At 46.5% G+C, this 25,537-nt stretch overlaps 1 protein-coding gene across 4 annotated transcripts in view; it reads right to left on the bottom strand.

The window, feature by feature from the left end:
* GOLGA2 (golgin A2) overlaps positions 1–25,537 on the bottom strand; it is a 918,457-nt gene that overhangs the window by 572,701 nt on the left and 320,219 nt on the right. For all 4 annotated transcript variants that reach the window (XM_069609145.1, XM_069609147.1, XM_069609148.1 and 1 more), the window contains 3 exons: positions 21,980–22,018; positions 6,087–6,149; positions 5,799–5,892 (listed from right to left, as the gene is read on the bottom strand). In XM_069609145.1, coding sequence (XP_069465246.1) covers positions 5,799–5,892; positions 6,087–6,149; positions 21,980–22,018 — 196 coding nt within the window. The remainder of the gene's footprint in view (positions 1–5,798; positions 5,893–6,086; positions 6,150–21,979; positions 22,019–25,537) is intronic.

Below are 25,537 nucleotides of genomic sequence, written 5' to 3'. Positions count from 1 at the left end.
TGCCCTGCATCAAATAATACCCCCAGACCAGCTATGAGCTCCAAGAAGGACTCCTACCCCTCACCAGGTCACTGCCACCCTTGCTGTCAACATGAAGCCTATCCCTCCACACAACACCATCAAGAACATAGCCTCACCACATAACACCCACTACAAACAGCCAGCCCCTAGCCTCTGACAGCTCCACCCACCATTACACCATTCCAACCACAAACAGGGCTCAGCCCCACTTGTCCCAACCACAGCCACAGCCAGCCAGCCCCCTTTTAATTGTACCCTCATCAACGCCCCCTCCCTACCAATACCTTTGGGATACACCATCTTCCGAAATGACAGATCCTCCGCCGGAGGAGGCATTGCCCTTCTAGCCAGAGAATCCCTTCCCATCAGAAGATGCAAGTCCTACCTCGAGGGTTCTTCGGACATCCTATCACTCAAATACATGCATTATCACCATCTACCTCCTCTACCACCCACCACCCCCACAAACCTTCGAGCAAAACAAACTTCATATCCTTCAGGACAATCTAAAAGCCTCCTCTAAAATGATCCTGCTGGGAGACCTTAACCTGGGCCTCCATGACCTCCATGACCCTAACCACCACAGGCATCCTCCCTATCTGACGCCCCCAACACCCTAGGATTCTGTCAACGCATTATCTTACCTGCACATTCCAAAGGATGTACTCTAGACTGGATTGCTTATCACAACTGTAAGATCACCACCAGAGCCATTACTCCATGTCCTTGGTGTGACCATAACATCATCTTCACTATCCCGCCAAAGTCAAAACGACATCCAACCCTGTACCTCCTGCAGTAACACGAAGCTCACACAAGCTCACCAGAGACCACATCCTTCCCCTGCTTAACACTACAGATCTCCAACCCCTGTTCGCGTCCAACCCCAAAGCATTAAACATATATCACAATCCTCTCTAAAACTGAATAGTTTAGCCCCCTCCCTAGCTCCCCCCCTTGCCCTTCACAAATCCAAGATAGTCAAACACTCAAACTCCTGGTTTACACAAGACCTCATGGAACTCAGCACTCTGAAAGGACACGCTCAGCTCACTATGCTGAGGGCCCCTCCGATTCTCTGAAAAATGAGTTCAGTATAATATCCAAACATCACAAGGCAGCCACTAGCGCAGCAAAATCGAATTCCTTCAATGCTAGGACACCTCCAATACTAAATAAATATTTACCATATACAGGGAACTCTAATCTCTCACCTCACCACCCATCACCCTCACCAAAGATGTAACATGGTGATCTGACATTCAAGCTGCACTCTTGGGTAATATAGACACCCTAAACCAAAAAATACTCTCACAACAAGCTACTTTCAATAATGACCCAACAGCCACAAACATCAACCCCCATCCAGTTCCCTCCACCAAACAATTTGCCTTCAGACACCTTGCCGAAAGTGAAGTCTTAAATCTAATCCAAAGCCTGAAACTCTCTAAATGCAAAGGCGATATTTGTCCACCATGCCTCGTCAAAGACTGTACTAACGTGTTAGCGCCAGTTATCACAGCCTTCATAAAGGCTTCAATCTCCAAAAGCACCGTGCCAGCCAGCGTTCAAGAAGCCTGGGTCCTCCCCCTCCTGAAAAAATACTCACTAGACCCATCCAGTCCATCCAACTATATATAGGCCAATTACAACTGTCCCCTTCCTACTTAAAATCCTAGACCGTGCAGCCTACCTGCAGGTTCAGCAATTCCTGGAGGGCAATGCTGAAGCCCGTTGGAAATGCTGAAGCCCATTGGAAAAGTCATCCTTCTGATGCCCATAAGGATGGTCTCATCAAAGCTTCCATCAACTTCAAAGAGGCCATCTTCCAGGCGAAAAAAGATATCTTCAACAAACGTATTACACTAGCAGATTCTAACACCAAAGAATTGTTTAAGATTCTGAAGGAACTTGAATCGCCGGCTACTCCCCCGATTCTTGCACTAAAGACAGCAAATGGTGCTCAAACATACAGAAAGCACTCTTGGACAAAATTGCCACCCTCCAAACTAAAATCAAAAACTAAGTAAAAACGTCTACAGACAAACAAGCAACTGAATACCCCTACGACTGCAATATCACCCAGGCCACCCCTAACATTAAACCTTCAGCTTCTCTCCACTCACTATTGCTGAAGTTGAATGCATCATTAATAAAATTAAACCTTCCAATTGTCAAGGCGACGTATGCCCAGCCCCCATTATCAAGGAGGCCTCCCACGATCTAGCCCCATTCATTACTGCCTTGATAAATTCATCCTTCAAAACAGGTACAGTCCCAGACAACCTAAAGGACGCCTGGGTCATCCCTCTGCTTAAAAAAACCCTTCCTTGATCCCAGCCGACCTACCAACTATAGACCCATCACCACTGTCCCATTCATGCTCAGAATACTGGACCGTGCCGCCTACCACCATATCTAGGTCTATCTGCAAGTTAACAATGTTCTTGGTTTAAGGCAATCTGGTTTCCGGCCTAGGCAATAAGGGCGGAAACCGCCCTTATTGACCTTAAAACACAGATTGAGGTACTGAAAGACAATGGGAAATTAGCCTTGCTATTATTACTTGATCTCTCAGCGGTCTTTGATTTGGTTAATCACCAAATCCTTTGCCAGCACCTCATAACAGCCGCCCACTTTTCTGACACTAGCACCGCCTGGATCAGATCCTTCCTAAGCAATATATCTATGCTGGTTTTTTCTCCGTCAGCATCTGCTGAGCCTGCCCCCATTCGCTGTGGTGTACCCCAAGGTTCTTGTGCGTCACAAAACACTATGTGTTCACCAAACCATTATTTGATGTTCTTGACCAAGTGTCTCGTACACTAACTATGCTGACAACACCCAGATACTCATCCCCATCACGGGTGATTATGCAGTGGACCCCAAAGTCCTGAATGACGTCTACATGGTTATTCAGGCATGGATAGCGAAACATGAGCTTTGCCTCAATGACGACAAGACGGAACTCCTTATTATGGGTTCACACCAACGTCTTAAACTTGACCCCTCTTTCAAGTCGTTCATCATTGATGGCAATGTCATTAAGGTCTCTAAGGATACTAACACTTTAGGAATCTACCTCGAATCTACACTATCATTGTGCAGACAAACCAATGCTGTCAGCTCAGAGTCCGCCTATACATGCAAACTTATCACTGCCTGTAGACCATTCTTGACTACCCCCAATTGCACCATCCTGGCTAGAACACTCGTCATATCCAAGATAAACTATTGTAGCGCCCTTTATCTACGCACTAGTCTATCTAACCTCAACAAACTGCAAGTCATTCAGAACAATGCCATTAGAGCAGCATTAAACATACCTAGAAACCACCACATCTCTAACCACAGGCGTAATCTACATTGGCTTCCTGTTAAGCATAAATTCTCCTTGAAAACACTTGCCCTGACTCACAAGTGACTGTCCAACCAGGCCCCTATCTACTTAGCCAACCGACTCACACCCCACACCTCCACTCGGCCTGTGAGAGCGGCCCAAGCCCACAGTTTATCCCTCCCTAGGTTTAAACTACAAAAATGCTGGCTGCGATATCTTCCCGGTCTTGGCCTCTAAGCTCTGGAATACCCTTCCTAATGCTATCAGAGCTGAGCCTTCCTTCCAATCCTTTAAGAACAAAACCAAAGCGTGGCTCTCAGCACAAAACATATGAGATATCTGACATTATACTACGGATAGTGCCACTCTGTCACTCACCTTAACACTCTGCTGTATATTTCACGTGTATTCCTCATTGCATACATCTCTTGTACGTAGAAAACTTATCTTCCTGTTCCTATATTTTAGTGTCATGCTTCACATATGTTTATGCTGTTAATTGTTAGAGGATCTGTTTGTATATCCCTCCTGCCTGTACATGCTCTTTTGTATTTTATATTGTATATATTTTTTGTCATACCGTGGTCCTACCCGCATGTTTACTGTAAACTGGTAGAGTCTTCTATTTTTCCATGTATGTAATCTTAACTTTGCCTCCTAAAATGTGCCCAGTTGCCCTTGGGCCCGGCGTGCTAAATAAACAAACAGAATACAAATACAAATATAGACAACACAATCCTAGGGATGCGCCAATCTGTCTTCCGCCCCGGACAAGGGACGGAATCCGCTCTTCTAGACCTCAAGAATCAGCTTGATGAGATCAGGGATAAAGGTAACTGTGCCTTGTCCTCCTAGATTTATCTGCAGCGTTCAACCTGGTCAACCATCAAATCCTCTGTCAACACCTTACCACCCATGCCAACTTCTCCCCACATGCAACTTCTTGGACTGCATCCTTCCTGGAAGGCAGAGTCATGAGAGTCTTCTCAGACATTGCCAATGCCTCTCCCATCGGTGTACCCCAAGGATCCTGCATCACCCCCACCCTTTACAATATCTTCACCAAGCCACTCTTCAACATCCTAGACTCCTCTGTATAGCCTACACCAACTATGCTGATGACACGCAAATCCTGATCTGACTCTCAGGCAATTCTACAGATGACCAATACCCTAAACAACATCTACTCTACAATTCAGGCATGGATGGCTGTGAATCACCTCTGCCTCAACAGCGACAAGTCAGAAATCTTAATTGTCGTCACACCCAATGCCCGCAAGTCGCTTAACACTCAATACACTTCCTTCCGGATTGACCAGTGTGTGATTCTGGTCTCAACTACAGTAAAGACACTAGGAGCCTACCTTGACTCCTCACTCGTCTAGACAAGTTAGCGCCATTGCCTCCTCTGCAGCCTGCGCCACTAAAGTCATCAACGCAGCCAGACCCTTGCTCACTAAAAACAATTGTCTCACCATTGCCCGGCCATAATTGGCTCCAAGATAGACTATTGCAACGTCCCATTTACAAGCACCTGCGCTGGTTACCTTCAAAAGTTGCAAGTTACACAAAATAACACCTTGAGAGCTGCCATTAACATCCCGAGACGAGTACACATCTCAAAAGCCAGAAGAGAAGCTCACTGGCTGCCCATCCAGGAGCTGATCACTTTTGAAACACTCTCCATTGCCCACAAGAACCTCTCCAATACAGCGCCCCCTTACCTCACACAAAGAATCAGCAAAGCCCACTCATCAAGGCCCACCTGGACCCCATACACGAACAGACTTCTCGTGCCCAAAGTGAGGAGATTTAAAGCTGGAGGCTCCGGCTTCCCCTACCGATCCGCCAAACTCTGGAATGACTACCCACCTCCTCCCACGGACTAAGAAATCCTACTGGATCTTTTGCAAAGCCCTCAAAACTCAGCTCTTCTCCTAACCCGCCCCCTCTTCCCATCACGTCAGCAAATTATCCACACCGTACCTCTTTACAGCATGTTCAGTATGACTAATATGTATGAGAATGCTATGTCTTAATGTAACTAATATTAACTTTGCTCATTCTTGTCTATGCTACACATTTTCGACTGTATGACTAGGTTTGCCTCCCTGGCTGGTACCTGCAACAGCGCCTCAATGCCTCCAAGTTCTATGTGTGCTTTACAAATGAAATAAATAAATAGGGACAGAAAGGCATTCATCCAACCCTCTTGGTTAAATAAAGATGTCAGATAATGTAAATATTACAACTTTGTATCTGCCTCATTTTTGCGCCCTCATAGACTGCATGATGAAAGCCTGATTCGACAAACCCAGATTCATAGGAGCAAACATAGATGGAAGGACCAAACAATACTTAAAGATGAAGTTAAGGACCATCAGCAGTTGCACCCAGGAATGACGCGGCAGAGCACGCTTCCAAGAGAAATTCCTACCAGCCTTTTGCCGCGCTGCCTGCTGCGTATGTGACAGCGCGGTCTGCAGCTCAGACTTCTCCGAAACCAGAATCCCAATTGTCTGAATGTGAACCTAAAAAACAAAAAATCAATAACAAAAAAATAAATCAGACACTTATGCACAAGACCTGAAAAAGGAACAAATAAGGAAGGCAAGAGGTTGTCTGAAAAGTTTTTAAGGGTCAGCGCATGAGCTATGAAGGAGATGTTGCTCTCGACCCATGCAAGCACCAGGGAGTCTAAACAAACAAATGACTGATAGGTTACCTGCAGTTGTTCTCGGAGAGCCCCCTGTTCTTTGGCAAAGCGTTGTTCGAATCCTTTCTTTTCCTGTGAAAAACATCTGTTTTTGAGATTTGACTGCATTTATCCACAATAACAGTTAACACATAAATGTGAGCTTCAGGACCAGTCAGTGATAAACGAAAGTATGGCATTTGTGACAAAGTCACTGCAGGGGAGGGGAAGTGTGTGCTGTGCAGAAAAACTCCTGAGAGAAATCACAGCACAAGGCAATGGTGTGAATTTAATGGTCAGCGTGCCTTGCGATATCCTCAATTGTTTGGGCTTCTTATCTACCGCATAAGAAAACTATGGAGCACACTATGGGCTCCACGCCTAAAGCACAGGAAAAGGAGGCACACCATGGGCTCCACGCCTAAAGCACAGGAAAAGGAGGCACACTATGGGCTCCTCACATACAGCACAGGAAAAGGAGGCCCACTATGGGCTCCTCGCCTACAGCACAGGAAAAGGGAACAAAAAACAAAATGCATACCATGCGGCATCGGATCCGGCCTGCGTAGGAGGGACGGATCCGACGTCGCAGGGTAAAAATATGCACAGACGGCGAAAAGGTAAGTAAGGGGTGGGTGTGGGGTGGCCAGGGTTTTTCAATTAGAGTAGTTTTGGCCACGGCAAAATTGGCTTTGAGGCTGAATTAACCACGGTCAATTTAGCTGCAAACAATTGTGCCACGGCCAAACCGTATACATCTATAAGAAAGGAGGCACGCTGTTAGGAAATATTTTGTTTTTGCAACTTTCCCTCCATAGCTTTCAATGGAAAACCATTCTTTTTGCTCTATTTTTCCTCCAGACCTGACTTTTTGAAAGGAAGAAAAGCATTAAGCTTCCCTTGCCCCGTCTTTTGCTCATTTGTTATAGGGAAACTAACTGGTCCTTCAAACTGTGTGTACTGGGAAAATGTCTGAACAATACAGAATGGTGTCCGAATGAACTCGGGCACTCCCGTCCCCTGCACACCCATGTGAAAATCAGCCAGTAAATAGTAATGCTAAATTAGTACAATGATTTCAATACATAAGTTTGACAAAAGAAAAATTCAATAGAGCCAATTCTGTTTAAAGTTCTTCTTTGTCTTTTCAATATGAGGGGCACAAGGCATTTCGGGAACACTTCCCTTCATCATCAGGTGCAGGAGATCTAGAATATAACATTATTTACAGTTAATCTAGGATATTTACAGCTCATCTAGATTTGCACAACACCTAACAGTCATTTAATTCGACATCAAAGTCATCTTATAATTAAATCAACAAATGTGAGTATTACAGGAGAGTAGATCATCAAAGTTACGCTTCCAATAGAAGCATTAGCAACAAGTGGTTTCACGTCAGTTGAAACTCTGTGGTAGTGGGGATAGAGCTAGCAATACCATAAAGATGGAGAGTGGAAAAGTGAGGAGTATGATGAGAATCCAGGTCTGGTAGTGAACCGTACTGCAATAGGGAGCAATAAAATCACCTTCCAAAGAATCAAAATCACAGCAATAGTGCGTGCAAAGTTACCTGAAGAAAGGGTTAGACCAATCTAAAATATGCCCTAAAAATTCAAAAAAAATAAACAAAATAAATTAAAATCACATAAATGACTCTTTCCCTTTCAAATTCTTATATTTGTACACTGCACACAGCACCTCTTTATGAGGGAGAATTTTCATTTCTGTGAAAATTCACTTTAACCTTAGAAACCCCCAGCTCTTTTGCTGGACTCCGGGCCTTTTATTTTTAACTCCTGGGTGGGACTTTCTCACTCTCTCATGTGTTTTTTTCTGACAAGGATTTCTGAGTTTCTTACTGTTTAATGGAGCTTGGTAAGCTCCATAGGCATCTGATTTTTGCATTGTGACACACAGCCCCTTTTGTGCAGTGCCATTGACTTCTCTTAATGTTGAACTACATTTTGGGTGAACTACTGTTCCCAAGAATAGGAAAATGACTCCTGTTTTACTTACCTTTTCTTTTGTGGGCCCAGCACACACCACCCTTCTCATGTAACACTCTGTTACACTAACTAATTTGAATGGCTGGTGGCAGTGGTTTCTTTTTTACTACCTGGTGCCACTCAGTGGCAGTACAGTACCCCAGTCTCTTTTTTTCTCGCCATTTCTCATCAGTTAGTTCCTTCTGGGCATTTACTCTGTTTGAATCAGGTTTGAGTCCTTTGTGCATTTTGCATTTGGCGGGCTTCAGTGTGTATAGAAAGGCAGGAAGTGAGGGCGGGTCCCGAAACTTCCCTGTCCTTCGTCTCTGGGTGTGCCTGAGTGAAACCAGTTATGATTGGCAGTTCCATACTAACGTGGCTTTTAGGGAGAGAAGGCCGAGCTCTCGGCAGATGATCTGGATAGGTGTTGACATCGGGACTCCCAGGACTCTCTTCCAAAAGAGTCCTAGCCGAGGCCATACTTTATTGGGAATATTTAGCATCGCCTACGCACTGCCAAGTCAACGACGGGACTACCTTCGATTTGTAATAATTTACCACTGGCAGTATTGAGGAGCAACCGAATTTCCTGTTAAGTGCCGCTGCTTAGCTGGCCAGAGTCTTGGTTCTCTCTTGAAGATGGCACACCATCGGGGTTTCGACTGCACTGTGGTTGAACCATACTTCTAGGCATGTCAACGATTTTACTTGTTCTATGTGTGTACGGCCGAGGGAGCATTTCAGGTTTTCTTTGTGCCTATTGGTTCCTTCAAAGCACATTATTTTAATTTTTCCTTCATTTATTTCTAGGGCGTTCATGTCAATGTTGTTTTGGAGGCTGTCGCTGAAGGCCCACTGGAATTTATTCTATCAAGATCAAATCATCAGTGTACAGTAGACTGTTTAGGCGGAAGCCTCCTATGGTTGGTGGAAAATATCTGAGTGAGGCCTGTAGCTGCTTAATGTCTGCCAGAAAGAAGTTGAACTCAGCCGGGCCATTGGGCATCCTTGTTTCACTCCTCTTGCAGTTGGAGTTTCAGTTGATAAGAGAACCGACCAGTTCAGCTGGACTCTCATGCTGGTCTGGGAGTGCAATGCCAACAGGAGTTCCAAAATGGATTTCGGGCAGTTCTGAGCAGCCGGTTTTCCCAACAGGCGTCGTTTCTTTACTTGATCGAATGCTTGGACAAGGTCCACAAAAGCCACAAAGATCCTTGGTTTGCCCTCCCGCACTCGCCCTTTCAGCATACTAAGTAGCAGCAGGTTTATAGCTGTGCCAATGCCCTTGACAAGGCCGGATTGGAAAGGGTTGTTACACCCTGCCGCGTTGGTCCAGTCTTGCAGCCGCTGGAGGAGCAGAGCGCCAAAAATCTTTCTGATTACATCCAGAAGGGCGATGAGATGGTAGTTCTTTGGGATTTCTCTTTCACCTCTATTGAAAATTGGGACCACTATCGCCTTTTTCAGGGACTCGGAATCAGGTGTTTTTGGGCAATTTGGTCGAAAAGTTTATGGATAAATTTGGCCCATGCCTCAGGAGGTTCTTTCAGCATGGCATTTGTTAGACCGTCGGGTCTGGGAGCCAGCGAGCTGTTAAGTTTTTGAATTTTTCCCATTATTCTCGTCATGGAGGATGTCCCAGGGTCGGTCCTATCGTGCTTGCTAGAATTGGTTTATCAACAGGGGTTTGGTTTTTGCAGAAATGTTTTGAGAAGTGGCTTACCCAATCTTGTTCGGCAACACTGTTCAACTGCGGGTCAATGGGATTGCCTGCGGCAGACTTGTCCAGGGTCCAGAATTCTTTGACCTTCCTTCCACAGATCACGTTGAGCATTGTTTCAGCGTCATGTTGGTGCATTTTTGATCTGTACGAGTGCAGCCAGTTTTTGTAGAGCTTGCCAGCCGTTATTGCTTTTTCTTGGTCATCTGGATGGTTTGATTTTTTTCGCTACTCGTCTGGCTTTTCTCAAGGATCTTTTTTTTCTACAAGAAATGCATCAGAAGCGTGATCTATTTGTACACTCGAGGTGTGGTCCCTGTTTTTTAGTGCAGACGCATTCTAGAAGGGTGGGAGTGTATTCAACTTTAGAGCCATCAGAGACTAAATCTGTTGTAAATTTGTCGCTTGCTGACTTGACCATTTTTAATCTGGTTCTTCCGTTACATTCAGTCACTGCTGAGGCCATTCTTTGACGGTCATGAACCGCTGCAGCAGACCAGTCCATGTACAGCAGGTTGTGATCACGGTTTATTGTCTCCAGTACCTTGAACGATGTGACGAATTGCAGGAGGTTCCTAGATATAAAGATGTAGTCAATTACTGATTATCGTTCTTCTCTCCCCCAGATTGCCTGCAGCGCTATATCCCCCTTGATATGACCATTTAACATGTGCATGTCTCTTGAGGCCATGAGTGACATCCATAGGGTACCTTCTGCTAGCGATACACTTCCCTCCTGGGGCCTGCCTATTGATTGGTCGTCCTTTAACATATGGAATTTAAGTCACAGCATAAATGATGTAAGGAGTATGTTGATTAGCATATGCATCAGGTTGGCCGTCAGGTCCAGGAAGGTCTCATTGGAGATAGCCGGATTCCAGTAAGGTTTTATTAATGCCATGGAGGATGGCTTGTTTTGGGCTTGCAGTTTCACTGGTTGCTGCCACCCTATGAGCAGTTCTTGGGTGGGTAAATAAATTGGAAAATAATTGTTCATAATGTTAAGGTCACCCCCACATTTTAACGCTGTCAGTAGGCCAGAGGTAGGTCTCCTTTTTTCCCCTTTTTGCAGACTCCTAAAGCAGGGGGAGAGTAGAATATTATTTTACATGCTGTCATGTACCACCTAGAGCAGGATTGCTTTACCAAGGCTACCATCCTGACCAAGGGAAGATTCCAGGCAGTAATGCTTTGTGAACGTGTGGATAGTAGACCACGTTGCCGCTTCACAAATATTTTTTTATAGGTACGCCCCTTTGCAGGGCTATAGAGGTAGCCATGCCCCTGGTGGACATTCCGGAGGATCCTTCCCTGCCAACATTCTGAAATGGCCAGAATCATCCAGATGCATAAAGTCTGCACTACCTGTATTATCACAATAGGTGGTGGTTACTCATTGATTCCCAAAGCATGGGATTGTTTTTAGCTTTGGATGAATGCAATTGAATTGTTTACTCAGTTACACTAAGGTTTTTGTGAATATGAACTACCCTTAAATGTACTGAACCCCACTTTAAAAAAAAAAAAAAAAAAATCACTAAAAAAAAGAACAAATGCATAACTTTGAAATGCATTTACAGCAAAATATATAATTTATAAGCTGTACTTTTCATATCTATTGTTTGTCTGTACTTTTCAAACCTAATGAGCACCAATACAACTAGAATGTCTCTGCTAGTTTGTGACATGACAGAATAACTCTAGGCCTACCAGAATTAATAAGTAGACCCAAATTATCAAAGACGTCAGGGCAAACCCCTTCTTGTACTAAGGTCTGCTTAGAGACAGCGTGGCCAGTTTGTGGCCTGTATAGCCAATGCAAAGCTGATCATCAATACAGAGTTTTGACATTCTAGATATATAAAAGCTTAAAGCTCTACGAGGGTCCAACCTATGTGATCTCCTGTGATCTCTCCTCCTCCTTGCTAGGATGGGGGGGGGGAGATAGAAACAAAGCAAAACAATGTTTTGTTCTATGTGGAAATCAGAAATGATTTTAGGTAAAAATGAAGGTTTAACCCTTAGAACAACCCTATCCTTGTGGAAGATAGTAAAGGGTGACTTGGACGAAAGTACCTGCAACTCGCTCACTCTACGGGAGTGAAGGTTGAGTGTTTTGACCTCTGGATGAAGCCCTCCTCTTGCGAGAGAAGGTCCTCTCTTTGTGGAAGATGCATTGGAGGGCAGATGGACATGTCCAGAAGGTCCGGGTACCAGGTCCTCCTGGCCCAATCCGGGGCAATTAGGATCATGTGTTTCCGGAACTTTCTCAAACTCCCAATCACGCGAGGAATGACGGGGACTGGAGGAAACGCGTACAGGAGTGGAAATTCCTAGTCCACCACAAACACGTCTCCTAGAGCTCCTCTTTGGGGAAATTCCCTTGAGCAGTACAGTTCGCACTTCCGGTTGACACCGGTGGCAAACAGATCCACTTGAGGGGTTCCCCAAAGGTGAATATCTATTGAAGGACTTCCTGAGCTTGTTCCCACTCGTGGGAAACTGTGCTCTGCCTGCTCAGAGCGTCTGCCGCCGTGTTCTCTTAACCGGCTAGGTGAACTGCCGATAGGGAGATTCTTTCTTGAATTGCCCAGTACCAGAGCTGCATTGCCTCTCTGCACAGTGGTAATTGTTAGGTAGAAACCGTGCAGTTCCCTTAGGGACCACTGCAAAAAGTTAAAGACTACAGGAGTAAGCAATAAACCCAATTGGTAGCAGTCTGCACCACCCAGATTTACCTGGTAGCTTTGGCTGAGCAGTCAGACTTCTCTCAAGAAGAGTTAGGCAGTATATACAGTATACACAATAGGGCTAAAGACACAGTAGAACAAGCAAACACTGACCAGAGCTTTGGTATAAAAGTATATAATTATTTAAAAACACACTTATGAAAATACACTGGCACGGATATATCAAGCAAGTTCAAACACAGTCACTATAAGTATATACACCTCCCTAATTAATTATTCGACAAGTCTAGGTTAAGACACCACTTATTTAGCAAAACAGAGGTGAGCGCGTAACCGTAGATGGCACTCCAGTAATTTGTTTAAAAAGGGAGAGAAAATGCAGAGTAGGAGAATAAGACAGTACCAACACTTTTAAGAAACCACAGCAAGTCAAGAAAGGCAGGGTCTACTGTAGAGCAAAAAGTTCATAGGCCAGGGCCAATCTTGGAGAGAGCAAGGCGGAATGTGCCCAAGATCGCACAGTGGAAATGCACTCAAAGTCTTTGCAGAAAAGTTAAAAGAGGTTGGATCAGTTCAGAAAGGCAAAGTTAGCAGGTCTAAGGTCAACCCAGATAGAGAGACAAGGATTTACGGGACACCATGGACAATCTGTTGCAAGGGAGACCAGGCGGGACACAGTACCTGAAATGGTGAGAAAGCTCCTGCGGTGGCAGTTGTTCCTGGCAGCGGGTGCAAGTCGTGGTTTCAACCAGAGGGAGAGATGATCTCGACGAGGAAGAAAGCTGGAGGTCATTGCACTGCCAGGGAAGAAACCAGCCGCAGAGTTTCCCGATTAAAAGGTACGACCCTTTTATTCGCGGTAGTGGTGAAGCGTGGCTATCCGGCCGCCAGGGTGCTTGGCATGGGCTATTCGACCACGAGACGATCCAGGAAGGCGAAAAAAGGCGAACTGGTTGGTCCCACCAGCTCAAAGGGAAGAAGACTCTCCTGGAGGAAGATCTCCTCTGTCGTCGGGGAAGTGGTGAGTTTGTACAGCAGGGCTCTACCGGTGGTGTCGTCGTTGTAGATGGCTCAGCTTCTCCCCTCTTCGCATTCTTTAGGTCCTGTGGCGACTTCTGAAGTTCCAGTCCCCAAAGTCCTGCTTTTATCAGCAAAACCCCCATTCAACAGCCTAGCTGTCACTCAAACATGCTAAGTGGTGAGCCGGACAGCTCACCACTGGGCCAATCACAAAAGAGTGCGACTAGAGTTGCCAAGGCAACTCAGTCCAGGGTGCCTGTGGAGAAGCCCGCCAAAAAAGTGGAACAAAGGGCTCGACTTGGGTTAGAGTTTCAGAGGCGAACACAAACGCCATTTTAAAACTGAGTCCTGGCAAAAAGACCCAAACGGGGAATAAATATTAAATAAATAACCCAGCGGTATCTTTAACATTGCACCAAAAAGTGGTGCGTTTAAAATGAATGGGAAAATCCCATAGGAAATATTCCGGTGGAATATTTCGCGTGGTATCCACTGCCACAAGCCAGAAACTCGACAAGGGGGGACTGGACAGTGCCCCCTTGGAAAACAGACCCAGGGGCAATCGAATTACCCCTACCAGTACTTACACAATATAATGGTTTGTACTGGTTCTGTTCACAATTTGAGACTAGTAAAGCCAATGGTGACTGTACATGCCCTGGGAGACAGTAGTCAGTCCCAGGGTATGGAGTCTATGTTTGGGGGTCACTGACACCCCATTGTTACTGCACTGAGGGTGCTGTGTAACACACATACCAAACACACATGAAGCCCTATGGAGTAAAAGACCCCATAGCCCATAAAACACATTCACAGTCAAAGGACATTCTCAAATCATGCCTAAAAGTGGGAGAAAGAGAGTCTCACTCTTAGCAGGAGAAAAAAATAAACCCCAAAAATCCAGCAAAGCTGCTGGGGGACTCACTAGGTTTGGGAAATTAGCCTTAACAGAGAATTCTCCCTAACAGTAGTGACCCTACGCCACCTCTTTTGTTGAGGTGGTACATGGCCTCTGTGTTGTCCGTCATTATCAGGACATTCTTTCCCTGTACAGAGGGCAGAAAGGCCTATAGCGCTAGTCTGATGGCTCTCAGCTCCAAAAGATTGATGTGTAGTTTGGACTCCCCCCGTGAGTGAAGCGTCCGTCATTACTATTATCTCCGGCCATGGTTGCCAAAAAGGTCGTCCCTTCAGAATATGGTCCTCACAGGCCCATCACAGAAGATCCTGTGTGACCCTGCTTGGAACCTGAAATGGGCCCGACATCTTTCCTAAGAACTGGGACCACTGTGTTCTTAGAGCCCATTGACGTGATCTCATTCTCAGGCTGGCTCATGGCAGCAGAAAAATGCAGGAGGCCATAAGGCCGAGCAATCTCAAAAAAATCAAAGGCCGGGAGACACTGAACACTTTGAAATTTGGTGACCATCTGAATAATGTCTTGAGCCCTCACCTTGGGTGGCAAGCTTGTTCCCAAGGATGTATCCAGAACAGCTCAGATGAAGTGGAGTTTTTGAGAAGGGGTCATATGGGACCTCTTATAAATTAGATTGAAGGGGAAGCCCAGTCTGTGAAGGGAGTGGCAGGTGATGTTGAGATGATCCAGGACTTTTTCAGGAGAACGCGCCCCGATCAGCCAAACGTCCAGGTAGGAGTAGCCGTGACCCCTCCACCCCCCATTGAGACTCGCTGCTACCACTGCCATCTGTTTGGTGAAAACTCTCGGGGTAGAGATCAGCCTGAATGGCAGAACTCGAAATTGATGAGAACTGCCCACCGTGAAACTTAGGTATTTTCTGTGCTTGAGATGGATTGGCACATGAAAGTAAGCATCCTGAAGGACCAATGATGCCAATCAGTCTTGGAGTTGGAGAGCCTGACAAATCTGAGAAAGGGTAACCATCTTGAACTTGTCCTTCCTGAGGAACTTGTTCAAGTATCTCAAGTCCAAGATGGGTCTCAGCCCTTCTTGGGTATTAGGAAATAAGGTGAATACCATCCCTTGTTCCTCTCGGCTACAGGCACCGGTTCTATTGCGCCTTTCTCTAGCAGGGTTAAAATCTCCTGGACAAGGAGAAGATCTGGAATCCTCAAAGAGTAGTTCCCCGGTGGATTGTTCTGAGGTCTCGGTATGAAAGGAAGGCAGTATCTGTGGGCTAGGGTTTCCAAAGCCCAAGCATCTGAAATAATCTCTTGCCACTCTTCTTGAGTCTGCCTCCCACCGGGGAATTTTGACTCAAGACCTCAGAGAGGGTTTGAGGCGGCTGATGCAGTGGCAGATGGTAAAGATGCCCCTGCTTTAGCTGGCTTTGTGCCCCTTTCGCAGCCACAACAAGGCCATCTTCTTTGGACCCTTTGGCTGGCCATTCCTCTCGCCCTTCCAAAAGAGGAGTAATAGCAAAAAGATCTGCCGCTCCAAGGTTGTCCACCAAGTCGAAAAGGCTAAGGTTGCCTAGTAGCGGCATCCAAAGATTTGGCTGCCGCCTTCAAGGTCTGCAACTTCTCAAGACTCTCGTCAGCCTTGCTGCCAAAAAGCTGAGACCCGTCAAAAGGCATGTTGAGAAGTCTGGATTGCACATCCGGTACATAACCCGACTTCCGCCACCACGCAAACCTGCGCATAACGGTGCTAGTAGCCATGGCTCTGCTGGTGCCATCAGCAGAATCCAGACCTGACTGAAGAGACTTGTACATGGCTTCCTTGCCGTCTCCAACTATGGCTAAGAACCCGTCTCTTTCATTCCCTTCGGTAATGTGCTCTGCCACGATGGAAATGCAGTCCCGTACAGTGGAGCTGGCAGATTTGAGTGCCGTACTGCCTGTGGGAAATACCTTCCTAGCCCATCCATCTACTCTCTTTGTTGTACCTATCTGGAGGAATGGTAGGGTAAGCCGCTTGCTTAGACGTTGCAGTAGCTGCCTGCACCACCAGATTCTCTGGAGTGGGGTGTTGCGACAGGTAGTCTGAGTCACTACTGGAATGGCAGTACTTCTTTGTCAAGTTTTTATTTACAGCCGGAAATGGTTTCCAGTGATTCCCAAATCGTCGCCACCCTTTTCTGCATAGCAATCTGAAACGGTAATATGGGATCCGACCGAGAACCCTTATCTAATATGTCTGTTAGATCATCTTTTTCGAATGGAAATGGAGGCCTACTCCACCCCATGTAGTCCACTACCTTGGACATAAGTTGTCTGAAGGACGCATCTCCATGCTCCCCACCCTCTGGTCTCCCAAACTCAACTCAGGTCAGGTATCCAACCCACTTGCAGTCTGTAGGTTGTCCTAGAGGTCTCTCAACCTTAACTCCTCTGCAGTAAAACTCTATAGTACAATTGGCGTACCAAATTGGAGGCCAAATGGAGCCACTTCATCTGAGGGTTAATTTTCCTCATATACGGAAGAAAGACTTAAAATAGTCTTTTCTCGGTAGTGGCACATTGTTTTTTTCAGTTATGAGATGTTTTGTAAATAATGGGTTCGACCCTGGAGGAGAAAACTTTCTTAATTGGCGCAATAGCTTTTACTGGGGCACTCAGCGTCGATGGCGCAGCTGGTAATGATGGCACAGGTGTGGATGGTGTTGCCGACCTCGACTTATGCTTTTGGCTCGACTGATCCTTCGGTGTTAATTCATCTGATCGAGGCCTCGACGGCTTGTGATGTGGATCAGGCCTTCGTCCTGGGCTTGAGGGCGTGCAGGATTTAGGACCAGCCCCTTCCTTCCTGGCTTCTTTCGAAGGCGTGGTAGGAGCATGGGTTGGACGCTTCAATTTTTCAAATATTTTGAGCATCTCTGCTCTGAAGGCCCCCCACTTGGGTGGAGTGGATTTTTTAGTTGGACAAGTAATCCTCTCAGAGGAAGCATCCGACAAAGTCGACGAAATGCGATCTATGGTGCCTTCTCTTAGAGTTCTTTCGAGGACGAAGAAGAGTGGTGAGAGCCACTCCTCGATCTTGACCGATTGGCCTTCTTCCTCCGAGAAGTTTCGCCTCACGACTCGTCGGTGGAAGGTTTCTTGGCTGGGTTAGGATATTTAGGGATTCAACCTACAATCAATTTCCTCTTTCGTTCCTTCATGGCCTTTCCAGTCATCGACTGGCACTTGGAGCAATCCGAGGTGTTATGGTCTGCCCCAAGGCACCACAAACATATACGATGTGTATTGGTCAAAGACATTTTCGACCCACAATCAACACTTTTTGAACCCGGTATTTGGGGTTGTCAGTGTCGACGAAGAAGACATTATCTCAATTCTCTTTCGAAATAACAAAGTCGTCATGAAAGTGAAGAAGCGTGCCGTATTTCTCAAAGCTAAAGCTGTCGCAGAAAAACGGAACTGAAGCCAATAGGCGCTGCGCGTGCTATATAACCCGTGAAGATGGCCGCCGCCACTTTTTACAGTGCCATCCCCATAGCAACCAATTCCAATAATTAATTCACTGCTGTGGGCCCAGATTGGCTCCCTCAGCTTCCTGCATTATCATGCCCTATATATGGCCCGACGCACAGCCGGCAGGCGAATGCCCATTGCAAAGGCCCATCAAGCTCTCTGCACCTCTGCTGCGAGCCCCTGAAGACCCGAAACCACGAGGGACACCGAAGTGCTCTCCAAGCATGCCCCAGCCCAAAAAGCTTGTCCCAGTAATTCGGCTCGAACAAGAAAATCGGCCCGTGAAGATGGCCGCCACCGCGGTTTACAGCACCATCCCCATAGCAACCAATTCCAATAGTGAATTCACTGCCGTGGGCAGAGAATGGCTCCCTCAGCTTCTGGCATTATCATGGCCTATATATGGCCCAACGCACAGCCGGCAGACGAAGCCGCGCTGCAAAGGCCTATTGCAAAGGCACACCCAGCTCTCCGCTGCTCGCAGCGAACATCAAAACCCACCATGTGCATGCCATACGCACGTTAGCTACAACCCTCACGTTTTGATTGATATTTTATTTCTATCGCGCTTGTACACAAGTGTTTCAGAATCAACTCAGGACTGCTGTCCCCCTCTCTGCAGCTAGGCTGGGCTCCAGACTCCAACAATGTATTGAGGCACCCAGACCCACACGCCTTCCTCCCTCTATCAGGCGACTATGAGGTCGATGCCAAAACCCTAAACGCCACCATACACGCCTGGATGGCTGACAACTGCTCTGTCTAAACGGGGGAAAAGAGAACTATTTCTGCTAGCACCGACTGACACCCTAAGAAAACTTGACCAACGGTACTCATCCCTCAACATTGACAACAACAGTATCCCAGGCAGTAAAATCTCTTGGGGTCCATCTAGACTCTAACCTCTCCATGTCTAGACATGTCACTGCCATTGCCTCCTCTGCAGGAACTATACCAAACTCCTAAATGTTGCCAGGCCATTCCTCTCCACAGCCGACAGTCTAACCATTGCCAGAACCCTAATCGGCTCCAGATTGGACTATTGTAACGTACTCTTTACAGGCACCTCCTCTAAAACCCTAAACAAACTGCAAACTATCAAAATAACGCTCTACGCGCCACCCAAATGGGAACGCATCTCAAAAGCCAGACAAGTCCACTGGCTGCCCGTCTGAGACCCACCCATAAATGTATACATCACACATCCCCGTCCTACCTTTCGCAAAGAGAAAACCTACCCCCACTCTTCGACCTAATAGGACACTCTACGCCAACTTGCTGATTGTACGCAAAGTCAGGTGCACCAGAGGGAGTGGTGTGTGCTTCCCCTTCATCGACGCTAGGCATTGGAACTCACTCCCATTCACCCTCGGAATCCGAACCATCACACCTTGCGTTCCATAAGGCGATCAAAGCCAGGCTATTCGCTTAGACTCCCTACCCAATTAGCAGTGTCCTTATACCACACTTTCATGTGCCCTCATGTAATAACAGCCGAAAGTACTGTGATATGCCACACTTCTGTAACCCTACGTGAAGCTCATCACCTCCATGTAACTTAACATGTACTGATGTATGCACAATGACTTGCAACTGTAACTAAGACAATTCCATGTAACGGCACCACAATGTCTCTTTGCTGCTTGTGCGCTTTAGAAGTGCAAATAAATAAAATATGCCTTTGATGACATCATCCTCGAGACGCAGGCCCTCAAGGGACATCGAGTCAATGGCATCGACGCACAGCGCTCTCTGCCGAAAAAAAGAATATGAAGCAGCTGAAGCTTGATATCGAATATCTGAACTCTTAGACAGGATCTGTGGACGGATAGTGCATGTAATGCCAATGCATGGGGGCAGGTTCTCTATACACTGGATCAGAAGCACTTCAGTGAAACGCTTTCTTGTCTAATGAAGATTGATGGCTGTATTACCCAATATCAGGTATTTTCCTCATCAGAGTGTTTTGCTAATCTTAACAGATTCCAGTAACATTTCTATCAGTTTTTATTTACTTGTACACTTCATATTTACTGTTAACGGCTATTAAAGGTGGCAATCACCCTAAAATGGCTGAGCCACAAGGGATTTCACTTGTTCTTTGGCCATATTGTACTTTGGCCTACTTCCTTCCCTCACAAGTCAGGAAATCCCATATAATGTCATGGGGGAGGGAAAGAGAGGGGGAGAGTGAGGAAGAGAGAGGGAGGGAGAGAGGGAGAGAGGGCCTTCTCCCAAAGGGTTGGTTTTAGAAATCCATCTTAATAATATTATTGCCCCAAGTACTTATTTTGACCGGATAGGTTTATGTGTATGATTTGGTTTCAGTGTACCAGAGTGGTGTACTTTCTAGAGTGGAGTGTGGACTAATTGAACCTTTGCGTCAGCCTGCTATTCCAACCGAGAGTTACGGCTTGTCGCTCAGTCCACATTGCCCACCTTGGGAGAGGTTTAGCTTCCCTTTGTTGCCAGATGGGCCAGCCCACATCAACGTCAGTGGCTGTAGTGCTCTCAATAGGGGTAGCACAAAAACAGGTCAGAATCCTCTATCTCTGAAAGGGCTTCTGGGGTCGTGAACAATACCTACAGCCCTTGTTTCTACTCTACAGCACCCACAAAACATTGCTGCACTGTGATGTGGGGGAGCAGGCCACACTTCCCCACTCAGGGAGGAGTTATTGACCCCCAACTCCCGATGGGATTAAGATCAGCCAGGAAACTCCTGATGGCTTCTCTCCTCCTACGGTGGGAAAGAGTTTGCCTGCACCTAGTGGGCTGGAATAACCAGTGCTATAAAAGGGCACAGTGTTGGCACTATCCCCGAGCTGAGCTTATACGCCTCCTGTCTGCAGTAACACATCATAGCCAATTTGTTTCCAACAGGTATTTATGTACTTAATGTTCCCCGCCACCTCAGATGCAACACATTAAAACAATGTTACCATTTTCAATGGAAAGTTAGCAATTGGGAAAGCATTCTAATTTCTTTAATTGAAAGGCAAGGAGAGACCTTTTCAACAACACAGTGGCCAAGGTTGGCAACACAACGCACATTATTACATCCTCTCTCGTGTGTTTCATCTGTGGCGAGTCCAAAGAACCAGAACCCATGCAATAAAACTCTGATGACCCCACATATGAACTCCACATATGTCGCACACATCCGTCTGCACCGTATAATCTCCTGCTTAACAGGAATTGTGCACTACGCATCGCCCTAGATTTCCATGTTTCAGGGTTCAGCAACATCAAAAAATTCCCAGGACTGACAACAAAATATGCTTGAGAGAACCACAGGACAGGTCATAGACAAGTCAGACCCTCAATAAGAAAGGGCCACAGAGGCCGTCACAAACTGTATTCTCTCCAGGAGGGAGAACTATGGAGAACATCCCACAAATAAGGCCCTCAGCGAGGGAGGGCTACAGAAAATAACAAGCAACCACCTGGCAGGACTAAAAGGAGCATTACGCAAACCTGCCCTTCGAGAGCACCAAAGGATAACTCCTGGGCAACAGCCGCGAGTAGTCCCACATATGCAATGGGACACCAATCTATGGCTGCATACGTGATAGACTACATAACTTCACAAGGAGCCCGAGACTCTGCAGGAGAAAGCAGTTCAGTTTCAATAAAGAAATGACTCCTTGCACAACTATAAAGAAACAGCTGCACCTTTGCCGACATGCATAAGGTTCAAGGGGACGTGCTAATCATCAGGCTGGGAAGCTGTTCTCCAAAGAATCCTTGATTTAGCCAGAACTTCAAAGTATATTGAGGCAGGTTTCAGCAATAATGTAGACACACTGACAGATTAGAAGGGGTGCATCAAATGGACAGCTCTGATGCAGAACCCTGTAGGGTACCGTGCTGCCTCTGGGCACTGAACACAAGCCTTATCCACCTCTTCCAGACTTTGCCCACCTTCCATTCATCCATCCTCCCTAGATGCATTTGCTGCCCTCCAGTCAAGATGCAGCAGCAGAGTAATTCCACCAGCAGGATCTGCGTGCACCTGTGCCATCCTGGTCTTCCTTACTCCTCTTCCACACATTTAACCTCAGCCCCCGTTGTGCCTACGGCCCTTGGAGCAAGCAGTGGGACGCTTACCTTCTCCAGCTGACCGGTCACATCAAGGTATTGCTGCTTCTGTAAATGAGGAGAACAATAGTGTATTAGTTAAAGACCTGCACCCGCAATTTACGGCAGAACCCCAGCATAATGACCCCCAACACTGCCACCACCGTCCATGCAATCTCCTCAGCCTACCTTCCTGTACCCTCCTTGCATAGCTGTGCAGCCCCTTACAGGGTGAATGTAATCAGGTTTAGGGAGTATGTGTGCTTACACAGAAATGCAAACGTTGGATCCACTGAGAAGTAACAAGGCAATGAGCAACCAATAAGGTACACCAAGACATGGGCTGTACATGTCGGGAGGATCAGAGGGTTGTCAGTTCCCTAATATGCCAGATGATACTCAGTTTCCAGGCTTACCCTGGCTTTCCTACAACTTTGTTCCCCGGGCTCTGGGCCTTTTCGGAATTCTGGAATCCATTCTGCTCGGACACATTCACAGGCCAGCTTCGTTATTCCAGAGCTGGCTTCTTCAGTGTTGAGCACCCTTGCTGTAAATCTGCAGTCCATCCTAACAACAATGTGTCCCCCCTGTTCTCCAACACACTATGTTCTCCTGCAAGACACTGTATTATAGTATCCTTGCTTCCCTCGTTCCTAGAAGGGCTACAAACAAAGCCCATCTCAAGGTGACCCAATAAACCTTAATTTTGTTCAATGCAATTAAGCAAGTCCTTGAAGAGAAACACTAAATGTTTCTCAGGTGCAGACTTGTGTGCCCCGACTCCATACACATTAATTCTAAAAGCTAGCGCTACCCAATGATGAGAAACCTACCCCAGAGAGCCCTAAACTGCATTGCCACAGCACTGCTCTTCAAAATACCCACAGAAAAGCGCACAACAGAGAAGACGGTTCAGCAGAAGTGGCCAGAGACGGGCATCGCAATGACTGTTCTATGTGCCCGCTCCCTTGTGCTTGTTCCTGTGGGCAGGTCTCTTCTCTCAAAAATCAGTCAAAACAATGCAGTATCTACTGTGAGAAACCAGGCGATATTCTCCCACCTACTCCCCCGGGATCTTCCATTCAGGTGACCAGGGAAGAGCCATCTCCCCCTCACCATTTCCAACAAGTACTGGGACGAGAAAGAGGCAACCGAGAATAATGAAGATCATCCCAAGCAACAACATAGGGATACAAAGTGAGGCCTATCATCTAACACCTTTCAATTGTCCCACTAATAGAACACCTTTGAGTTGTCCCACTAATAGTCAGGCAAGGTCAGGCACTTTTCTCCAACTGTGCACACCTGATTCCAATTGACTCACCTACAGTATATAAAGGGTGATTTTTGCCAGGGTCATAAGAGCGAGCTGGGGTTGCTGGATGGAACCAGGAGGCCAAGGAGCAGAAGGCTGCAAGGAGAGGAGCGGGACATCAAGACGCTGGCCCGGCGAGTGCATGTAAAACGCTGCAGCGTGGCGAGGGAGCCGGAGCGGGACAGAAGGCAGTCTATCGGCCTGGTTTAGGCCAGTGCTCGTTCCCCTGAGATGTGTGTAGTAAAGGTGCACAGAAGTAAAGAATGAGAGCAAGTGCGCTGGCGGCGAGTGACCCAAAAATAAGGAGAGGATCAAAAGTGACCCGAAACAGAGAGAGACAGCAAAGAGATAGTGAGAAGGGAAATGGACAATGAAGAGAGGGTGAAAGCAACCCAAATATGAGAAAAGGGTGCAAGCGACACACAGGAGAAAGAGGGTGCAAGAGAGCACATTGAGAAAAAAGGGTGCAAGAGAGTTTATGAAAAATAAAGAGAAGTGTGCAAGAGGCACTGAAAGGTGGAAAGAAGGTGCAAGACGGGAAAAGAAGGTGTGCAGGGAGCATAACAAAGTAAAGAAAGGACAGAGTGAAAGAGGCACAGAAGAGGAAAAGGTGCCAGAGAATAAGGAGAGGGGTTAGAGGTCAGAGTGGTCATGCCTGGGAGGAGCAAAGAACCCGGTGTTCTCGAAAGACTCAGATACTACCCCCATGAAAGAACTACAGTGAAAGGTACATCCTGACAAGAGGAACGTTTTGCTTGTGTAAAACCAGAGAGGCCTAGACTTGGGGTAGCGAACTGTTAGGCAAGATTTGGAGCTGTACCCTTTGAGTGCACTACAACAACCTTGTCCTCTTGGCAATAGGAACCCAACATTTGGTATAAGTCTGTACTACAAAGGTTGGTAGTGTGGCTGAGCAGCCAGGCTTAGCTCAAGAGGGGTCAATGTGAGCAGTAGGGTGGTTACACAGAGAGTCACAGTGAAAAGTATCCAAATAAACACTTATACTCAAGGTTTCTTGATTAAACAATTATTAATTTAACAGTCATTTTGAATAAGCCTTCTTCAGAAGGGGCAATATAACAGTAACACACAAATACACTCCAAAATACACACTCTTCGTTTCTCTAAATCAGATTATACCAATTGGGGATGGCACACAGACACTTCCTCCACCCTCTGGTGACAAATAGCTAGGACACTGTATTTAGAGCAATACTGAGAAGAAGAAAAGGGTTATAGAATAAAGCAAGAGATCACACAATCATTCTGAAGCAGGTAAATACATTTAAACCCCCTAATGCAAAGTAAGTTAACCCCATCCTGGGAGGAATTATAAAGTACAATGTCAGAGGTATGAAGAGTCTTTCAGAGAGCCAGGCCAGCCAATGTTAAGTTAGTAAAAGTCTAGGTGAGCTGAAGCACTTCTTGCAGGTAGGTAAAAAGTCTTGCACAATGTTTTAGACTTCTTTGTAGAAAAAGTAGAATCAATGTAGGGCCACACGATGGGAGTCTTGTGAGAGGTAGAAGATGCAAGCAACTCTACAGAAGACAAGTCTCAACTGAGATCAAGTAAGCCTACAACAAGAAGAGGTAAGTCCTCTCCAACTTTACAGTTCCTTTGATTAGACGAAATGGTTCCAGCTGGCAGATCATTTTGTTCCTGTGCCTCAGTCAGGGGGACAAGAGGGAGGACTTCTGGTGACTCCTGCACTGCAATGGGACAGTCAGCAGCAGAACAGGACAGAGTTCAATTCAACGGCACTTCGCGGTTTCAGCTCCTCGCGTCTCAGCAAACCGCACCACCGCGGTCTCTCGGATACCACTCTGGACTTTCCTCGCATCTGGGGTCCAGCACTCTGTTGAGGTAACTCAGGCTTGGTCAGTCTGCTTACTAGGAGTCTGGGGCATCTCCCACAAGCTCGGGTCCGACTTAAAAGTGATGCACTCCGTTTGGTGTTCCACTCCCTGGCACTACGGTTTCAGCAGCAGTGGAAGTACAGCCAGCTCAGAAAGGATGTCCAAATGAGTTCACTTTGGAGTTGATTTGTCCCACTAACTCAAGGGAATAAGTTGTCCTTGCAGGGCTTCTCTAGTCAAAACTAATTCGGAGCTTCAGCACAGCAGCAGGGCTTCACCCGGCAAACCAACGGTCCAGGAGTTTCAGCAGGCGTATCTTCCAAGTTTTTCTTCGGATTCCTTCGTCCAGTGGTCGACTCTGCCGTACAAGTCAAAAAGCCTTGCCTTTTATGCAGGTTTCTCCCATTCATTCCAGC

This window comes from Ambystoma mexicanum, chromosome 8 (genome assembly GCF_040938575.1).
Source record: "Ambystoma mexicanum isolate Mex_15411 chromosome 8, UKY_AmexF1_1, whole genome shotgun sequence".
Lineage (NCBI taxonomy): Eukaryota > Metazoa > Chordata > Amphibia > Caudata > Ambystomatidae > Ambystoma > Ambystoma mexicanum.
This window is presented reverse-complemented; position numbering and strand designations above follow the sequence as displayed.